Source organism: Mustela erminea, chromosome 9 (genome assembly GCF_009829155.1).
Source record: "Mustela erminea isolate mMusErm1 chromosome 9, mMusErm1.Pri, whole genome shotgun sequence".
In the NCBI taxonomy this organism is placed as follows: domain Eukaryota; kingdom Metazoa; phylum Chordata; class Mammalia; order Carnivora; family Mustelidae; genus Mustela; species Mustela erminea.
The window spans coordinates 54104601-54125464 of NC_045622.1; the positions used below are offsets into that span (position 1 = coordinate 54104601).

Consider the following 20864-nt stretch of genomic DNA (forward strand, 5'->3'; position numbering starts at 1 on the left):
TGATGTTTAGCTTAAAATCTACCATTTTGCTAGTTGTTTTCTGTATGTTCCACCTATTCTTTGCTCCTTTATCTTTTTTTATGCTTTTGGACTGAATATTTTTTACCATTCCCTCTTTCTTCACTACTGGCTATCTTACCTCCATTTTAAATTTTTAGTGGTTGCCCCAGAGTTTACAGTATATAACATCAATAAATAAGTCCAACTTCAAATACTATTATACTACTTCACGTAGAATATTAAAAAAACTGTAAGTACCATACTCCCACTTCTTCCTTTTCCCACTGTTCACATTCCTCACACATTTTACTTTACACATGTTTTAAATTCCAAAACATTGCTATTTTTGCATTAGAAAATAGTCTTTCATAATTATAAATAAGAAAAAATGTGTTTATAATATCTTAAACCATTTCTGGATATCTCATTTTTTGTGTGTAGAGCCAAGTTTCTGTCTGTATCATTTTCCTTCTGCTGAAGAATTTTTTTTCTTTTTCCTTTTCTTTTTATTTTTTTAAGATATATTTATTTATTTCAGAGAGAGAGAGGAGAGAATGAGAATGGGAGGGGCAGAGGGAGAAAGAGAATCTCAAGTAGACTGCGCACTGAGCTCAGAGCCTGACTTGAGGCTCAATCTCATGACCCTGAGATTATGACCTGAGCTGAAACCGAGTCAGAAGCTTAACCAATTGTGCCACCCAGGTGCCCCAAGAATTTCTTTGAACATTTCGTAAAATATAGGACTGGTGGTAATGAATTATCTTAGATTTGTCTAAGTCTCTTAGCACTTCAGTTTGGGTAATTTCAATTGATTTATATTCGAGTTCACATATTCTTTTCCTAATTTGTATCACATTTACTGAAAAGTCTGTCAAAGGCATTCTCCACCTCTGTTACTGTGTTCTTTCTTTACAGCATATCCATTAGACTTGTATATTTTATAGTTTATATCTCTCAGCTGAAATTTACTACCTAGTCATGCTTGTTATCCACCTTGCCACAAAAGCCTGAAGCACATTAATCGTAGTTATTTTAAACTCTCTGGTAGTTCCAACATCTGAGTCACTGCTGAGGTTTTTTCTTCTTCTGAGTTAATTTTTTCTCAATAACATTTTGTTGGTGGTATTGGGTGGGGGGAGAGATAATGATGGTTTTTTTTCATTTTTGCTCTTCCATGTCTCAAAAATTTTGATTGAATACTCACTATCATGTGCAACAGAGAACACAGGACAATAGAGCAAGAAAAGAGCATACATCTTCTGCTGTTATGGAAATTGAGTCAATACAATTAGGAACTGGGCTGCGTTTGAGTTTTGTGGTTGCTGTTTTGTTGTTACCTTCAGTGTAACACATTCTTCAAATTTCCTCTAACTCCCCCTTACTGGAGGTGGTGATGGTGGTGGAGATGATCTGCGGGAGGCTTTTTCTCAGGGAACCTGTTCCACACTCAGATTTGGGTATTCCATGTAAACCCGCACTGAAACAAGAGCAACTCACTCCTCAGGTGGCACACTGTGGTGGCTCTCCAGCCTGGTTGGGGAGGAGAACAGAGTTTTTCTTTCATCTTGTTTGAGTTAAACAGACCCTGTGTCCCTTAGGTATCAGGTAGGGCTTTCTCAGTGATACTGTCCTTCCCCCAGGGATAGAAGGTTTCTAACAGTCCAGGTACAACAAGGTTACTGCCCTACCCTTAAGGGCAATGTTTTGTTTTTTTTTTCCTCCAGTCCTTTACCTATGCCCACGGGACTGCAGGGCTTAACAGCTCCTCCTCCAGAGGCTTAATGCTTTCGTTCTTAGAGAAGAGTTGTGCTTTCTAACAACAGTATCCACTCCCATCCCCCTAGACCTATACCACACCAAGGGAGGCTTTCTACATCTTCTATCCTGTCTCCAGTCTTTCTTGTGAATATCCAGTGTAGATTCACACAGAATAAACTATACACAGGTGTGAACTGCCTTCCAGTTGTTATATAGTCTTACAGGAGTGCGGACTTAGTGGTTAGCAATTTGTTAAAAATTATGACTAAATTATTTTGCCTTCTTAGACAGTGGCCCAACTCCCCCCTGTGCTCTGCCACTACTGAGTCAGCCCTCATATCCTGTCTCATCTTTTCTTATGTATCAGGCTCCTTGGTTGACCTGTAATCTTAGTTCTTTAGATTCAAGAAAAGTTGAGTTTGTACATTGCCCAGCTTTCTCTTGTTGTCAGGGTGGAAATGAAGTTCCTTCTACCTTTTTACATCCTAGGCAGATGCTAGAAGTTGAATCTGATTCTTTCTATTTTCTGCTCCTTTTGGGTCTGCTATTCTGTTTGTGCAACTTGGGCTAGTTCATACTGTTTTCCTCTAATATATGATGACCCTTGGTTTTCCCTTCAAATCCGTGAACGGGGGTGCCTGGGTGGCTCAGCTCAGCTGGTTAAGCCTCTGCCTTTGGCTCAGATCATAATCCGAGGTCCTGGGATGGAGCCCTGAGCCAGACTCCCTGCTCAACAGGGGGCCTGCTTCGCTTCTCCCTCTGCCTCTGCCTATGGCTCTCCCTGCTTTCCATGTATGTGGCTCTCTCTCTCTCTCTCTTTGTCAAATAAACAAATAAAATCCATGGACAAGCAATTAAACTGATTAGTACAGGCAACTAGTGTAGGTATCTTTTGAAGCTATAAAGATTTATTTACATGAAAGGCATTATTCCCAAATGCCAGCTCAGTGTAAGCGGGTAGGTCCTATTGACAATTGGGCTTTCCTTCCAAGTATATATGCCATGCTGGAAGAAGGTAGTACCTTTACGTTTAAACCACCACAACTGTCAAGTAAGGAGAACTTCACTTTGGGATTGTGTTACTCTTAGGCATTTCACTTCTAAGTAGAGCTGCCTTTCATGTTTTCCCTCTAGGTCAATTGTAAAAGTCCAGAGCCAGGCTCTGTTCCACCTTCCAATGCCAAACCCTTGTACCATGGGACCTAACTAGGTCAAGAATCCATTATGTTTAGAAAGCAGTTGGAGCAAGTATTATAGGAAGTTACTCCAAATTCACAGAGAAAAGAAAATGAGCTAGTAGGCCTAGCTACCCGAATTATTGCTCCATCATTCCTGATTTCTATACTTGGAAATTCCAAGTTGAAGTCTCTGAGAGTTGTACCAAAAACCTTTTCTATTTGTGTTACATGCTGCAGTTTTTCTCTACTCCAGTTTATGCATCAAAACAATCATATCTATATAGTGTCTTTGAGAACTGTGTCAAAATCTTTGCTATTCCAATGGTACCCTCTGTTATTTTCACCACCAATACTGGTTCATTCTTTATGCAAGCATCTTTATGATCGATCACTGGGTCCTTGAGAGGGAGAGAGAGAGAGCAAATGCATCTGCTTGGTTTACCATATTCCAAAATGGCTTTCTGAAATGTTTGGCCCTTTCCATGTACACATTCCACTCTGCTAGGAAGATGGCTTCTCTGTTCAGCAAGAACTCCAGTCAGATGCTTAATTTTAATAACCAAATGTCAATGCTGTTTCCTAAAATCTAAAGAATATGAATCTTGCTTCCATCAACAAAACAAAACACAGACTCTTTGGGCTCTCTCTCACCAGAGAGTTTGGTCTCAGACTGGACAATGGCCAGTTCCTGTCAAAATTAAAGTTAAAACCAATAAACCGTCATTCTTCTGGGTTTTCTACATCAAGTCAGATGACCAAAAAGCAATATACTTGAACTATTTTAGTTTCCTTCCCTGCAGAATTGCCTTTTCTGTACTATGATTTATGATGCTGCCCTTCTCAAGGGTTAACAGATATTTCTTGCTGTAACTTTTGCAAAATTGCAATTGACTATATTTCATTATGCTATTTAATACACTGCACAGAAGAAATTGCATGCTAAATTCCTCTCCGAATTTAGAGCCAATAAATTTTTTTCTCCCTAAAGAACTGATGCACTTCCTTCTAACATGCAGTGGGAAGCAGTGGATTCCTTTCGTAATTCTACACAAATGGCTTGATGGCTAACAAGGTCAGAGCTCATTTTAGTGTTTCAATACAATAGGCAGATCTTACGGGAGGCAGAGTACTATACTCTATAGCCCCCGTACTCAGGAAGCAGAAAGATCAGGGCTGAAATCCTACATATGCTACTTTCAGGACTCTAGACAAGTCTCAACTTTTCTGAGTTTCATTTTCCTCATCTGTAAAATGGGGATTAGTTTCACTTTTGTTCAACATTTTCATTCTCTCAACCTGCTCCCATGAAGCTCTGAGTGGGTAGAGAAAATTACACAATCAGTCTGATTGACTCTACTTTAAACATACAAGCACAGAGCCTACCAGGCACACTGTCCAACTATCAATCCTACTCTAATTCGCTCATTAGTGTGCTTTCCCACTCTTGGACCTGACTACTCCACACATTCCCTCAATCCTTAAACAACCTTTAAATTGAATACAATTGTCTCACCTCGCACCATCCTGAAATAATCAGATTCCTTCACAATCGTACCCATTACCTAATATGGAAACCTGCCCCTGTGCCATTTTCTTAGCCTTCTCCTGTTCAGTGGGTAAGGCGAATAGCTTCATTTATATAAACTCCGAATTTCTTTTCATTCCAACCCATGTCAGTCACACTGCTCTCTTCCTAACAAATTATGTTCCAGCTACCGTGGCCTCTTTTCTGTTCCACAGTCCAAGCCCTTTCCAAGTCTTTTCGCTTGCTGTTTCCTCTGTTTTTCCAGCAATTCTTACCTTCAAGGCTGAGCTCCTCAGGCAAACCTTTTCTGAGCAATCTCTGCAGAAATAGTCTCCCACAGTTATCGTCTATCATCATAGCTTGTTTTTAGTACTTGTCACAACCTGATATTTACTTTAGTTGGTTTCTTGTTTCTTACCTTACCAACCAGGTAAGTATCCAAAATTGGAAGTCTTAATTAATTCTTCCTTTTTCTCTCTTTACCCAATATCTGCTTTTCCCCCAGCATTTGTCTTTGTTTAATCATCCAGCCAGTTGTCAAAAATAGAAACTGGAAACCATCCTATGTCCTTCTCTCCCTCTCTCCTCAAACCCACCAAGCCATTAACAGTAGAGACTATCATCGAAATATTCCTGGAACCTATACACTCTCTCCTTCCTTTACATTGCCAATCTGTTTTGATTTTAATTATGGAAGGCTTAGATTATTGTAATAACTCCCCAACAGTTCTCTATCCTCAACTCTTCAAAGAGAACTTTCTAAAATATACGTTTAATTCCCAAACTGTATTGTAGTCCTCAATATGGTTTCATCTACCTTTTGTCTTTCAAAGCTTACTTAAGTTATTTCAGTAGATCCCCAGCCCTTTCAACAAAAACATTTATGATTAAGGCATTCCTTACCCCTGTGGCTTCTCCTATGGACCCTTACTTAAATGTATCCTTAGGTGCAGCTTTACTAGAATTACCTACAATTTTCTAACCTACCTCTATGCTTCTATATAAAGTGTTCCATCTATCTGGGAAGTATTCTTCTAGACTCAACCTAAGGGTCACCTCCTTTACCCGGTGTTGACTTTCAGATACTTACCTTCTGTGCTCCTATAACACCTTCGAAATATCTGTGTCATACACTTATCACACCTGTCATTACGTTTCTAACATCCTACTGATGCTGGGGTCATTGTCAGTGTTCTATAAATGATGACTAAAGAGCTTGATGAAGGTACACATGCATACACATCCTCAGTGTTCTTCCTGTTTCCTTTACATGCCTTCTGACCTCTTCTTATCTCTGTGTTGAACCAGCCAATTGCAAAAGTATTCTTTGTAAATGCCACATCTAGCTTTTTGGAATTCCATTAGAGAAAAATGATGGCAAGCCAAATGAAAATTCTGTCGGATGGCTTATTTTTGCCCATCTATACCTTCCATTGCAAAAGAGGGAGATTAAAATATGATAGTTTACATTCCCTGTAATCCAATTAGGACATTACTGGAATAAATCATTATAAAATATATGGAAACTATCATTCTGAAAAGAAAACGTGAAGTTTACTCAGGACCCAGATTTGTCCTCCCCACTGCCAAGTTCTCTGCTTTCACATGCTACACACAATGTCAACGGCTCAAAGTAAAAAAACTTTAATAGCATAAGCCCCAGGGAAAAACTGTCCTCAGGTTCAGAAGTTTTTGAAAGGCAGATATTAATAATTTTTAAGGAAGTCTGCTTAGGAATTTCTGTCAGACGGCTATAAAAAAATCAGAACATATACACAGACTAATAAAATTTAAATTCTGCTACCATTACAAATAAATATATCTTGAATTATAAAGTCAGTAAGGTGATTTTTCAATTTGTGACCTTATGATGGAAGAGGAGAAAACTGTTACATAATACTTAATAATGTCTTTATAATTTCAAATAGAAATCAGTGACCTTTTAATAGAAACTGAAGCCCTAACTTAAATATACTGTGTGATTCTTCTTTTATGAGAAAAGAGCACAATACTTTACTGACCAAAAAGAAGCTAATTAAGTAGAACTAGATACATAGTTCATCTTACTCAAATTTATTACAAAATAACTGGAGTGCCTTGGTGGCTCAGTTGCTAAGCATCTGCCTTCAGCTCCGGTCATGATCCCAGAGTCCTGGGATCAAGCCCTGCATCAGGCTCCCCACCTCAGCAGGAAGCCTGCTTCTCCCTCTCCCATCCTCCCTGCTGGTGTTCCCTCTTTCACTGTGTCTCTGTTAAATAAATAAATAATCTTTAAAAAATAAAATAATTAAATTAAATTTAAAAAAGAAATTATCATAATTGATGGAAACTCCATATAAAACATTTCTTATTTTGGCAATAAAGGATTAAAACTTTCTATTTACTGAAATTACCAAGAGGATTTTTTCCCTAAATATCAGCAATGAAATCTGACATAGCTGACTTCTACACACTACATTACTAAAAGAATGTGCTTGTTTTTGCTCCTGCTTAGCAAAATGAATTGATGATCTTTAAAACAGAAGGTCCCACCACATGCCTTCCCAGTTAATAAACAATGTCTATAAACACATATACACACTTAGGGTCAGAGAATCTCTCTCGGTCTCTATTTTTGTACCTTTCGTTGCTGGGAAATACATTGTTGGTACCAAACTTGGAAAAATAAAGAGATTTGTAAAAAAGATTAACAGATTCCGCTCCTTTTTGCCAATCTTAACTTTCTGAGGTAAACAGAGTATTAGAGATGTAAGAAATCTGGACTGCATAATTCAAAATTTTTTGTTTTGTGAAGAGAAGATAAGACCAAAAAGGCTGAATGACAGGTCTAGGGAGAAAATGAGAAAATGGCAGATTTTTAATCCAGACTTCTTAATGAATTAAGATGTAACCAAATCAAAGACATCTTTGGGGGAAAAAAAAAAAATCACTTCACCCACCCTATAATAAAAAAGGTATAGAGTAGAACAAGGTTCTTTATCTAATAGTCCACAAGCCAAATGGAAAACTAGGAAACCATTAGTCAATTTATCTGTTGGGCACATACTAGAGAAAGCAACAATATTTTGTTTCGTAGAAACAAGACAGGTGTTGGAGTGAGAGAAACCTAAATTTGAATTTGGATCTGCTCTTATTTGTGACAAATGTCTCTGAGGCCCAATTTTTCTCATTTGATAAAATGGGGGGAAATTATTCTCTTGGGGCCCCTTTAAGAGCTAAATAATATACCGTAAGTGAAATATCTAGCATGTTATGGAATTTCAATAAAAGTTACGTACTTTTTAAGATTTATGCAAGGTTTAAATGAATGTATTTTGTAAGGTTTTACATAATAGTGACAAAAGCACAGAGTTTAGAGATAAAGGAAGGTCTAGGTCAACATCCCAAGTTTGCTCCGAACTATCTGTTCATAACTGGCCCCAGTCACTTATCTTCTCAGTTATCTCATATATGTGAAACAAAGATAATGATATTTTCCATACCTAGGTCTCAGGGATACTTTAAAATCAAATACGATAATCTCTGTGCAAGCACTTTCTAACTATAAAGTACCTTATATACGTTATTATTACTATCAAGAAAATTAACTGCATTAAAAAATAGCCACTTCCTACAAAGCTTAGAGAACTGTGCTTTTAAAAAGTTCGTATCATTCCCCAGGCACACTGAAGAGTTCTTAGATTTTGTCAACATTTGTAAAATATGTTTAGATTATAACCTAAACACATTTCCTTAAGACCAATGTTTCATACCATTTTCTAAACCAAATTTCAAGCAAACTAATTTAGATGGAGTGTTGCTTCTCTAAGATTTGGGGGTTGAGGCAACAGACACTGTAAGCCAACATATAATTAATTAATGGAGAGATTATTTGGTTTAAGACACTAATGAGGGGAAATCTGTTTTTTATTAACATCATAAGTTAAATGACTAATATCTGCCAACAATGAAAATGCATCCAATAATAAATATTAATACTGAACGGATCAGCTCATGGCCCATCTGGAAGTTGCTGTAGACAAGTTGAACACCACAGCCTTTGAGGAGTGGGAAGGGGAAACTTACAGGTGTGGAGTAATGAAGCCCCTCAGAGCACGTGGCCACTCAGCAAGTCAGCAACATGGACAGAAATTATCTTTTTGCCTCTTCCCAATATATCATCCTACCGCAATAAATTTTTATAAACAAAAATATAAAATATATAATAGGCACCTGGTTTCTCCCAAATGTTCACACAAATTAATCCCTATGGCACTGCTATGAGCTGCTATCCTCACTACACATATGTGTAAAAAGTTGCAGAGTTAAGTAGTTCCTTTAAGATCATCAGAAGAATCAGTAGCAATGATTAAATATATTACTGACTTTGTATACTAACTGCACTCTTGGGCCAAGAACCAAGTGCCTGGATAAGCACCAAATTCCAAAAAGAAGTCATAATATGTCAGAAGTCAGTAATATTCATATTAGCAAGTCATTTCACAAATGATTAGCAAACATGCTAAATCTAAGCCACAAGCACAGGTGACAAATACATTTTCCCCTTCGTGTTACCAATACCAGTGATTCAGGTGTTTTTAAATATTTTAACCTGACTCAAGATTCATTAAATAGTACATTCAGTGTAATCATGCAAGAATATGCTTCAACACTAATGCTTTCTCCAACCGATAATAAATATGTCTCTGGTTACTTAGCACAATCACTCTGAAGAACAGCAGTCCCCACCAAGTAGAACAAGATCTACTGGTACATAAATCTGGTTATCTGTATCCAGCCACCCCTTCTTTCCAATCCCCCACCCCCACCCTAGTGCTGACCACAACAGTCTATAGAGATACACAATGGCAGAAATTTTGCAGCCAACAGCAGCACTCTTTCTCCTCTTTATGTTTGAGACCAAGGTGTTAGATCCTAACCTTTCAATGATTCCAACAGTTCAGGAAAATACAAAATAATATTCATCTCAAAAGTTTGTATAAAAGTGGGGAGAAAGCTCCCGCAATATAGAGTCAGTGTTAAAAGTCAGTAATTCTGACCCATCCTGGCAAATATATATTTAACTTTGAGCATTTTCATCCTTTATTTCATGATAAAATGGAGATTCAAGAATGTGCTAATTCTGGGTGCCTGGGTGGCTCAGTGGGTTAAGCCTCTGCCTTCTGCTCAGGTTGTGATCTCAGGGTCCTGGAATGGAGCCCTGCATCAGGCTCCCTGCTCAGCGGGGAGCCTGCTTCCCCTCCTCTCTCTCTCCCTGCCTCTCTGCCTACCTGTGATCTCTCTCTCTCTCTCTCTGTCAAATAAATAAATTAAATCTTTAAAAAAAAATGTGCTAATTCTGATTTGACTGTCATAATTAAAACAGGAGAACAGATACCTACAAAATCCTATAATCTTCCTTTGCTGCAGAGTTAGGCACCAGTAACTCTGAACACAGGCTCCTCTCTAACTTGCTTTGTGGCTTTGGACAAGTCCTTAATCTCTCTGAGACTCAGTTTCCTCATCTGAAAATTGAATAATAATATATTTATTGAATATATATATTCAATAGATATATTGAATAATAATATATATTTATTATTAGGAGGATAATAAGAATACCCTTAATTGATAGGACTACAGGTAAAAACCAAATAAGATAAAGAATAGGGGTGGTGTGGGTAGTTCATCGGTTAAGCATCTGCCTTCAGTTCCTTATAATCCCAGGGTCCTGGGATCAAGCCCCACATTGGGCTCCCTCCCTACTCAGCACAGAGTCTGCTTCTCCCTCTCCCACTGCCTGCCACTCCCTCTGCTTGTGCTCTCTTTCTCTCTCTAGTAATTAAGTAAAATCTTAAAAAAATAAAAAAGATAAAGAATAGAAAACACAAGACATTTCCTCAGTAATGAATAATCTATAAATATAAGCAATCATTATTATTACACTCAGTCTTTTTTTTTTTTTTTTGAGATTTAATTTATTTATTTGTCAGAGAGAGAAAGGGAGAGTACAAGCAGGGGGAGCATTAGACAGAGGGAGAAGCAAGCTCCCTGATGAGCAGGGAGCCCGATGCTGGCTCAATCCCAAGACCCCAGGTCCATGACTGGAGCTGAAGGCAGATGCTTAACCTACTGAGTCACCCAGGCACTCTGACACTCAGTCTTTTAAATGGGATAGAAATCACTGTTTCTCATTCCATCTGTTTACAGGCTGATGACAGACTTCCGGGGACTTCACTCTATCATTATAAGAAAAAACACAATTGAGAACATAACAGAACTCTCCTTATCCTTTTACCATATGCTGTTAATAATATACATTCCACAGGCTTTACTTAGCATATCTTTGGTAAAATGTGGTATTATACAGTATTATACAATGAGAGTTTTAGAACCAATAGATATGAATCCTAACATCACCTGTCACTAGCCGTGTGAACTTAAGAAAGGTATTTAATATCTCTGACCCTAACTATAAAATGTCAATAATAATAGTACTTACCTCACAGAATTATTGTGGTGATTAAATAACATCATATATATATATAGTGGTAATATGGCAACTGAAACATTATAGCTATCAGTATTATTACTTCTCTTTTTAGAAAATGGCAAATGCCCTGAACCCCTCTAAAATGCTATAGTGTTCTCATTTTAAAAACTGATGACCCTACAAAAAGATGTGCAGAAATACATGCTACAGGTAACAGGCAATTTTAATATAATAAAAATTCCACACCATCATAAGAACTAAGTCTTGCTACAGAAGAGAAGACAGCTACCTAGTTATCTGGAGTCACTCAATAAAGACTGTGGAAATAGACTCTGCTCACAATGTCTCACCATTTAAGTGGCATTATCCCATCAGACTCTCATGTCTCAAAATCAATATGCAAGCTGTGTTGCAGCACAGATAGCTTTAACAACCACTGCCAAACAATATATAGTATTTTTTTCTATAGTGTTTCACATGATAGTATCAGTTTTCCCAATGAATGCTAAGCTAGAAGGTACAGAAGTCTTTATTCTTTGGCAATAAGCCACGACATTAGACTGACAACCATGAATATGAATCATTCATTCAATAAATATTCATTCAATGCTTACTGAGTCCAGGCACTGTACCATGCCCGAAGAATATAAGTTTTTCAAACAGCACACAGGCAATGTCTCCCCTCAGAGATCTTAGTGCCTAGAGGAGGGGATAAACTAATAATTAACAATGCTATAATGGACACAGGATGCTACGGAAACACATGGTAGTACATCTAACCAAGGGGGCAGAGGCAGGAGAAGGGAAAGTGAGCCAGTGAAAAATTTCCTGGGGAAAGTAACATTTAAACAGTGGCTTAAGTGCAGGCAAGATAGACTGAAGCATATTTAAGAAACTAAAAGTTTTTTTTACAGCTGAAACATTCAGACTGACATGACATTGTAAGTCATGCTAAGTCAGGATGTGATGTAGGAATCTGCACATATAATAAAAATCAATACCACTTTAAAACAATGAGTTCTATTTCTACACATCAGCAAGAAGGAGAACATAAAATTTAAACATTTATAATATTATAATAAAACATCAAAAAATAGAAATAAATTCAATGAATTATGGGAAACATCCATGTACTAACAATTAGTTTATCTTAATCATGTTTTGTAAAGATTTAATAAACAAAGGAATATACCATTTTCTTGGGTTGTAAGACTCAATATTGTAAAGATATCCATTATCCCCAATTGTATTGATAAATATATTAAATGTAGGCCCAATCAAAATACTAGCCAGATTTCCTTTTCTGTGTAGAACCATATGAAAATGCAAAAGGATAGGAATAAGCCAGTTATTGGTCATGCTAATGGCCACAGACTCTATATGAAATGTCCAGAACAGGCACAACTATAAAAACGAAAAAGCAGATTTCCATCCTTGCAAAGATGAAGAAAGGTGATCTTGAAAAGGAACAACTAAGGGGAAGAACTTTAACAGATATAAAGACCAATTATAACACGAGAGAAATGAGAACAGTGAGATAATGGCAAAGGAACAGGCAAATGGATCCACGGAACAGAGGGCCTGCAACAGACAGGTAAGTACATGGCCACCAGTTTATGACAAAAGTGAGCCTGCAGTGCAAGGGAGAAAGGTTTCCAGTAAATGGTAGCAGGTCAATTGAATATTTGTATGAAAAAATGAATCTTATTAACATCATACACACACAAAAAAATCCTGATGAATTATAAATATAAATGTAAAAAATAAAATAGTAAAGCACTTCAAAAAATATAGAATAACACCTTTATGACATTAAAAGCAGCAAATATTTCCTAAACTGGACATAAAAAATCTTAACTATAAAAGGAAAGATTGATAAAATGGAACTTCTATTCATGTAAAGGTATCATTAAAGAAAGGGTGCCTAGGTGGCTCAGTCAGTTAAGGGCCTGCCTTTGGCTCAGGTCATGATCCTGGGCTCCTGGGATTGAGTCCCACATTGGGCTCCCAGCTCAGTGGGGAACCTGCTTCTTCCTCTGCCTCTCCCCCTGCTTGTGTTTTGTCTCTCTCTCTCAAATGAATAAATAAAAATCTTAAACAAAAACCAAACAGAATGAACTGGCAAACCACAGAATGGGAGAATACATTTTTAAATGTATATTTCAAACAAAGAAACCTTATCTATAACATATAAAGAACTACCGACCCTCTCCCCCCACAAAAAAGCTGGGAGGAGGCAGGTGAGAAGGTCCTGGCAGGAAAACTTCAACAGGTACTTCATAAAGGAGTGTATCCCAGTCAGCAAGAAACATAAAATAGTGTTCAACTTCATTAGTTTTCAGGGACATCAAAATTAAAACTGCGAGGAGATACTACAACATACCCACTAGAAAGGCTAAAATACAAAAGAACGAAAGTTCCAAGTGCCACCAACGACACAGGACAAGAGAGCCGATACACTGCTGGGTGGAGAGGAGGTAAAATGGGCACAAGCACATTGGAAAACTTTTCAACATAATTTACTAAAGCTGAAAATATGCCTATCTTGTAACTATATAATTCTGCTCCTAAGTTTATATCTAACAGAAATGCATAAAAAATCTTCATTAAAAAGCATGTATGAGAAAGCTCGTGGAAGCATTAGCTAATACTTCCAAACTAGAAATTGCCAAAAGCCAGAATTAATAAATTCATATATATATTTGCACAATTGAATACTATGGGCAGTAAGAATGAACTAAGACTATAGAACATGCAGGTTAGGATGAAACTTAAAAACAAAATATTGAACAGAAGCCAGCACATAAAATGTACATATTATATGATTTTATTTGCATAAAGTTTAAGATGAAGCAAAACCGATTTTGGTGTAATAAGTCAAGGTAGTGGTTAGTCTGGCTGGAAATATCCTAAGCAGAAGGGAACACGAGGAATCTTCTGAGATTCTGGGCTCCTTGTAATGCCCTGTTTCCCAGTGGAGATGCTGCCTACATAAGTGTGCTCATTTTGAAATTTTGAAATATTGTGTGGGTGTATGTGTGTGTGTCTTTGTACACCCTTCTGTATCACCTTCAAAATACTTCCAAAAATTTTTTAGAATCATATCACCGTATTTGTACAAAGATGACTATTTGAGCCTCTGGAGAATGAAAAAGGAAAACTGAATGTAGAGGTTAGGCTGTTTGTATGGTATTTTTACTCACCTTTGTCCTGTAATGCAATTTGTTGCTTATGCAGTAATGCCACCTCCCGTCCCAAAGCTTTCTTCTGTCTTTCCAGTTCATTTCGAAGCACCAAAATTTTTAATTGCAAGCACTCACTTTGTTTTCTCTAAATAATTAAAAAGCACAGGTAAATTTATGACTATGAAAGTCATGACTACGAATAATTATACATTCACAGTGTCTCCAAATTAATAATGATGTAAAGCACTTTAATATTCATCTAATTTAAAGATCTCTTGAATAACTTAATTATCAGCACCGGCCATTTTAATAGAAAGAACACAGATATAAGCAGAGAATAAACCTGAAGTCTGGGGACAGGTGTTTCTAAGAATCCAAAAAGCAGGAGTGCCTGGGTGGCTCAGTGGGTTAAGCCTCTGCCTTCAGCTCAGGTCATGATCTCAGGGTCCTGGGTTCGAGTCCCGCATCGGGCTCTCTGCTCATCAGGGAGCCTACTTCCTCCTCTTTCTCTCTCTGCCTGCCTCTCTACATACTTGTGATCTCTGTCTGTCAAATAAATAAACAAAATCTTAAAAAAAAAATTCAAAAAGCACTACAAAATATCTCAGGACTCTTTCCCGAGATCACAATATAATTAAGACAAAAATACATTTTTAAAAAAACGGAGGTCTCAAAAACTTAAACATAGAGATACCACAGGACCCAGCAATTCTGCGGCTAGGTACACACCCAAGGGAACTAAAAATATGTCCATACAAAAACCTGAATATGAATTTTCATAACAGCATTATTTATAATAACCAAATGGAGGAATCAATTCAAATGTCCAACATCTGATGTACCAAAACAAAATGTGGTACATCCATACAAAGGAATATTACCTTGCAATAAAAGAAATGAAACAGTGATGAATGCTACAATATGGATGAACCTTGCAAACACTACACTAGGACACCTGGGTAACTCAGTCAATTAAGCATCTGTCTTTGGTCATGACCTCAGGGTCCTAGGATCCAGCCCCATTGTCGAGTCCCTGCTGAGCAGGGAGTCTGCATCCTCCTCTCCCTTGGCTGCTACCCCTGCTTGTGTGCTCTCTCTCTCTCTCTCAAATAAATAAACAAAATCTTTTTAAAAGAAAAGAAAACACTATACTAAGTGAAAGCCAGTTTAAAAAGGCCACAAACTCCATTTATATAGAATCCACAGAAATAAAAAGTAGATTTCTATGCCTGCCAAACTGAACCAAGGTGCTCTAATATCCCACAGATTTCAGAGAAAGTTAACTAGGGACCTGGGGCTTTCACGCCTTTCAGGTGATAACCATCCACAGCATCAGTGGACAGCACAAGTGGAGCCTGGATTTACAAAAATAATGAGATAATCCTCTCCCTCCCAGCTGAGTGATACCAGAGGAGGCTTAGTGGAGAGTAAGAACTTTCCTTACTACACAGTGTTAATGAGGCCAGCCTATTCAGCATGCTATCAGTGGAGGCCATGTGGGGAACAATATCAAAGTATTCCCACACCACTTAGCTAGGTCAGTAGCAGTGAAGGCCTAGTGGAGAGTGGGAACTCCCAGTCCTGCTCAAAAGTAAGGATGCCCTCCCCCACATTCCTGCCACTTGGGTGTCAATGGAAGCTGCATGAGGAACCTGAACTTTTATACCCACCTGGCAGTAATGAGATAGCATCTCTCCCTTCCCTATCAGAGAAAGAGGTGTCAGAGAAAGCCAGATCAAAGAGGTTTCAATAAGATCTAGAGACTCATAACATCATATCCAAAATGTAAAGTCTCAATTAAAAATAATTTAATAGGGGCACCTGGGTGGCTCAGTGAGTTAAGCCTCTGCCTTCAGCTCAGGTTATGATCTCAGGGTCATGGGATCCCCCTCTCTCTCTACCTGCCTGCCTACTTGTGCTCTCTCTTTATCTCTGTCAAATAAATAAATAAATAAATCATTGGGGGGCGGACTAACGAAAGGAAAATAGAAAATTTATTAAAAAAAAATAATATAATATACCAAGAACCAGAAAGATGTCAAAGAAATGAAAAAGGATAATTATGAGATACCAATACTGAGGGGCACTTCGGTGGCTCAGTCAGTTAAGCGTCTGCCTTTACGTCATGATCCCAGAGTCCTGGGATTGAGCCCCACATCCTGCTCTCTACTCAGCAGGGAGTCTGCTTCTCCCTCTCCTTCTGCCCCTACTTGTGCTCTCTCTCTCAAATAAATAAATAAAATCTTTAAAAAAGAGAGAGATACCAATACTGAGATGACAGACATGTTACAATGATCTGACAAAGACCTGGGAGCAGCTATCATAAAAGTGCTTCAATAACAATTAAGAACATCCATGAAACAAATAAAAAAAAAAAAGGAACATCTTGATAAAGAAATACAGTCTCAGTCAAAAAACTGAATATATAAAAAAGAATTAAATGGAAATTTTATTTCACTTAGCATAATCCCCTCCAGTTCAAAGAAAAAGAGGAAATTTTATTTTTTTTTTATTTTATTTTTAAAATATTTTATTTATTTATTTGAGAGAGACAGTGAGAGAGAGCATGAGCAAGGAGAAGGTCAGAGGGAGAGGCAGACTCCTGTGGAGCTGGGAGCCTGATGTGGGACTCGATCCCAGGACTCCAGGATCAAGACCAGAGCTGAAGGAAGTCACCCAACCAAATGAGCCACCCAGGTGCCCCCCAAAAAGGGAAATTTTAGAGCTGAAAATATCTTGAATAAAAAACTTAGTGAATAAGCTGAACAGCAGAATGTAGGAGACAGAGAAAAGAATCTTTAAGCTGAAAACAGAGCAACAGAAACCACCCAGTTTAAACAAGAGAGAGAAAACAGAGTGTTGTTTATCGCTTCTTGGCCTTTTGGCTAAGATCAAGTGTAAAAAAAACAAAACAAAAACAGTCTCAGGATCTGTGCAATTATATAAAAAGACCTAATATTTGTAAAATCCAGTACAGGGAGGAGAAAAGAAATAAAGCAGAAGTGAAAAAGTACTCACAGAAACGATGATGAAAAACTTCCCAAATTAGGCAAAGAAATACATCTACAAATTCGAGAAGTTAATGAACCCCCAAAGAGAATAAATAAAATGGAGAAAATCACAAAATAAATAAAATCAAAAGCTGGCTTTTTGAAAAGGCCGATAGCTTTGATAAAATTCTAGCCAGGCTAACCAAGAAAAAGAGAAAAGACAAATTAATATTATGAAGAATGAAAGAGAAGCCATCACAACTGATCCCATGGGTACTGAAAGAATAATTAAAGAATACTATAAACAACTCAGTGGCCACAAATTTGGTAACTTAGATGAAATGGACCAATTCCTTAAAGACAACCTACTAAAACCCATGTTACGAAAAATAATCTGAAAGGGCTTATATATGAAATAATTAAATTAATAACTAATAGCCTTTTAAAATGTAAAGTACGAGGCCCAGATGGTTTCACTGATGAATTTTACCAAACATATAAATAACACTAATTCTTTTTTGTTATTTGTTTATAGAAATAAAAAATAGAAAAAAAATTCTATTTTGAAAGAGTTTACTTTCAAAATATAGAAGAACTTCCTAACTCATTCTAGGAGGCCAGCATCACCCTAATACCAAAATCAAACAAAGACATCACTAGAAAGGAAAATTACAGACCAATCTCTCATACACACAGATGCAAATTCATCAATAAAATAGGAGCAAATCAAATCCAACAATGTATGAGAAGAATTATACACCATAGCCAAATGGAATTTATTCCATGTATGCAAGGCAGGCTGAACATTCAGTAATCAGTGAAATTCACCATATAAACCAGGCAAAAAAGAAAAGTCATATAATCATATCAATACATGCCAAAAAAGCATATGACAAAATTCAACACCCATTTATGATAAAAATTCTCAGCAAACTAAGAATAAAGGAAAACTTCCTCAACTTGTAAAAAATATTTGCCAGAAAACCTACAGCCAACAACAATTTATGATGGGGTTATGCCCCAATATACCCATTATAGGTTCAAAATATTTTAAGTTGAAATACATTTAATACACCTAATCTAATGAACACCACAGCTTAGCCTAGCCTACCTTATGTGTTCTCAGAACACTTACATTAATCTACAGTTGAGCAAAATCATCTAACACAAAACTGTTTTATAATAAAGTGTTTAATATGTCATATAATTTATTAAATACTGTAGTGAAAAACAGGTGGTTGCATGGGTACAGAATGGTTGTAAGTATTATCAGTTGTTCCCCTCATGATCACATGGCTGACTGACAACTGTGATCTGTTACTGTAACCAGGCATCATCCATAGCTAGCATCATATATTGCTAGCTTGGAAAAAGATCAAAATTCAAAATTTGAAGTACAGTTTCTCCTGGATATGTATCATTTTCATACTATCATAAAGTCAAAATTTACATTGGGGATTGTCCACACTTAATGGCAGTGAACCAGATGCTTTCTCCCTACACTGGAGAACAAGGCACGGCTGTCCCCTTCCACCACTCTGTGAAACATGTACTGAAAAACCTAATTATGCAACACAATAAGAAAAGGAAATAAAAACTATCAGACTGGGAAAAAAGAAATAAAATCATCTTTGTTTACCGATGATTTGATTATCTGTGTAGAAAATCTCAAAAAATCTATCCCTCCCCACCTGTCAAGAAACAAAATAAAACCCAAAGCCTTCGGGAACTAGTAAGTGATTATAGCAAGGTTGCACAATCCAGGGTTAATACACAAAAGCCCATTTCTTTCTTATGTAACAGCAAGGAACAATTAGAACATGAAATCTAAAATACAACATTACATTAGACTAAAAAAATGAAATATTTAGGTATAAGACTAACATAACAAAATATGTACAAGACCTAAATGAAGAAAACTGAAAAACTGATGAAAGAAATCAAAGGAGATCCAAATAAATGAATGTCCATATTCATGGATAGGAAAACAATATTATTATTAAGATGTCAATTTTTCCCAACTTGACCTATAGATCCAGTGAAATCCCAGCAAGTTATTTTGTTGATACCAACAAATTGATTCTAATGTTTACTAGGAAGGAAAAAAAACAAAAACAAAAACAAACCCACAATAGCTCAATACCAAAAAAGAACAAAGTTAGAACACTGACACTATCTAATGTTAAAATTTACTGTAAATATACAAGAATCTAGACAGTTTGATATGGACACAGAATAGACAAATAAATCAATGGAACAGAATAGATAGCCCAGAAACACATACACACACGAATAGAGTGAACTGATCTTTGTCAAAGGAACAAAAGCAATTCAATGGAAAAAGGATAGTCTTTACACCAAACGGTCCTATAACTACTGGACATGTGAATACAAACAAAACAAAATGAAACAGAACATTTAGATACAGACCTTACACCTTTCATAAAAATTAACTCAAATCACAGAACTAGTGTGAAATTAAAAAATTATCTTTTTTTAAAATTTTATTTTATTTATTTATTTGACAGACAGAGATTACAAGTTGGCAGAGAGGCAATCAGAGAGAGGAGGAAGCAGGCTCCCTGTCGAGCAGAGAGCCCGATGCAGGGCTCGATCTCAGGACCCTGGGACCATGACCCGAGCCGAAGGCAGAGGCTTTAACCCACTGAGCCACCCAGGCGCCCTAAAAAAATTACCTTATGTGGGGTGCCTGGGTGGCTCAGTAGGTTAAGTATCTGACTCTTGATTTCGGCTCAGGTCATGATCTCAGGGTCATCATCAGGTTCAGCATTCAGCCTGGAGTCTGCTTGTCCCTCTCCCTCTGCTCTTCCCCCCTTCCTCTGTTTCTTTCTCTGTCTCTGTCTTTGTCTCTCTCTCTCGAATAAATAAAATCTTTTTAAAAACTATCATACAAATTCTATAAGATAATACTAGAAAATTTAGGTGACCTTAGGCTTGGAGATGATTTTATATACAACATCAAATGCATGATCATAAAAGAAGAAACTAAGTTGGTCTTCATTAAAATAAAACCTTCTGCTCTGCAAAAACCACTATTAAAAGAATGAAAAGATAAGTCACAAACTGGGAGAAAATATTTGAAAGCCACTTATTTGATAAAGGAATGATACCCAAAATATACCAAAAAATTCTAAAAGCTCAACAGTAAGTAAATAAACAACCCAATTTAAAAATGGGCAAAAGATCTGAACTGTCATCTCATCAGAGAAGACAAATAAGCACAGGAAAAGATGCTCACACCATATGTCATCAGGGAACTGCAAATTAAACAACAGTGAGATACTACATGTATTTACTAGAATAGTTAAACCTAAAACACTGACAATACTAAATTCTGGCAAGGATGTGGACCAACAGGAACTGTCTGTCATTCATTGTTAGTGACAATGCAAGGGATAAAGCACTTTAAAAGTTTCTTACAAAACTAAACATTGGCTTATTACTATATAATCCAGCAATCATGCTCCTGGATATTTATCCAGATGAGCTGAAAACTTACGTCCATACAAAAACCTACACGTGAATGTCTATAGCAGCTTTATTCACAAGTGCCAAAAGTTGGAAGTAACCAAGATGCACTTAATAGGTCAACAGTTAAACAAACTGTGGCATATCTACACAATGGAGTACTATTCAGCAATAAAAAGAAATGAGCTATCAAGCTATGAAAAGTCATGGAGGAACCGTAAATGCATATTGCTAGGTAAAAGAAGCCAATCTGAAAAGGCTACATAC

General features: G+C 36.9%; 1 protein-coding gene across 4 annotated transcripts in view; it reads right to left on the reverse strand.

Annotated features, from left to right (window-relative positions):
* UVRAG (UV radiation resistance associated) overlaps positions 1–20864 on the reverse strand; it is a 298599-nt gene that overhangs the window by 128387 nt on the left and 149348 nt on the right. For all 4 annotated transcript variants that reach the window (XM_032359467.1, XM_032359470.1, XM_032359468.1 and 1 more), the window contains one exon: positions 14137–14263. In XM_032359467.1, coding sequence (XP_032215358.1) covers positions 14137–14263 — 127 coding nt within the window. The remainder of the gene's footprint in view (positions 1–14136; positions 14264–20864) is intronic.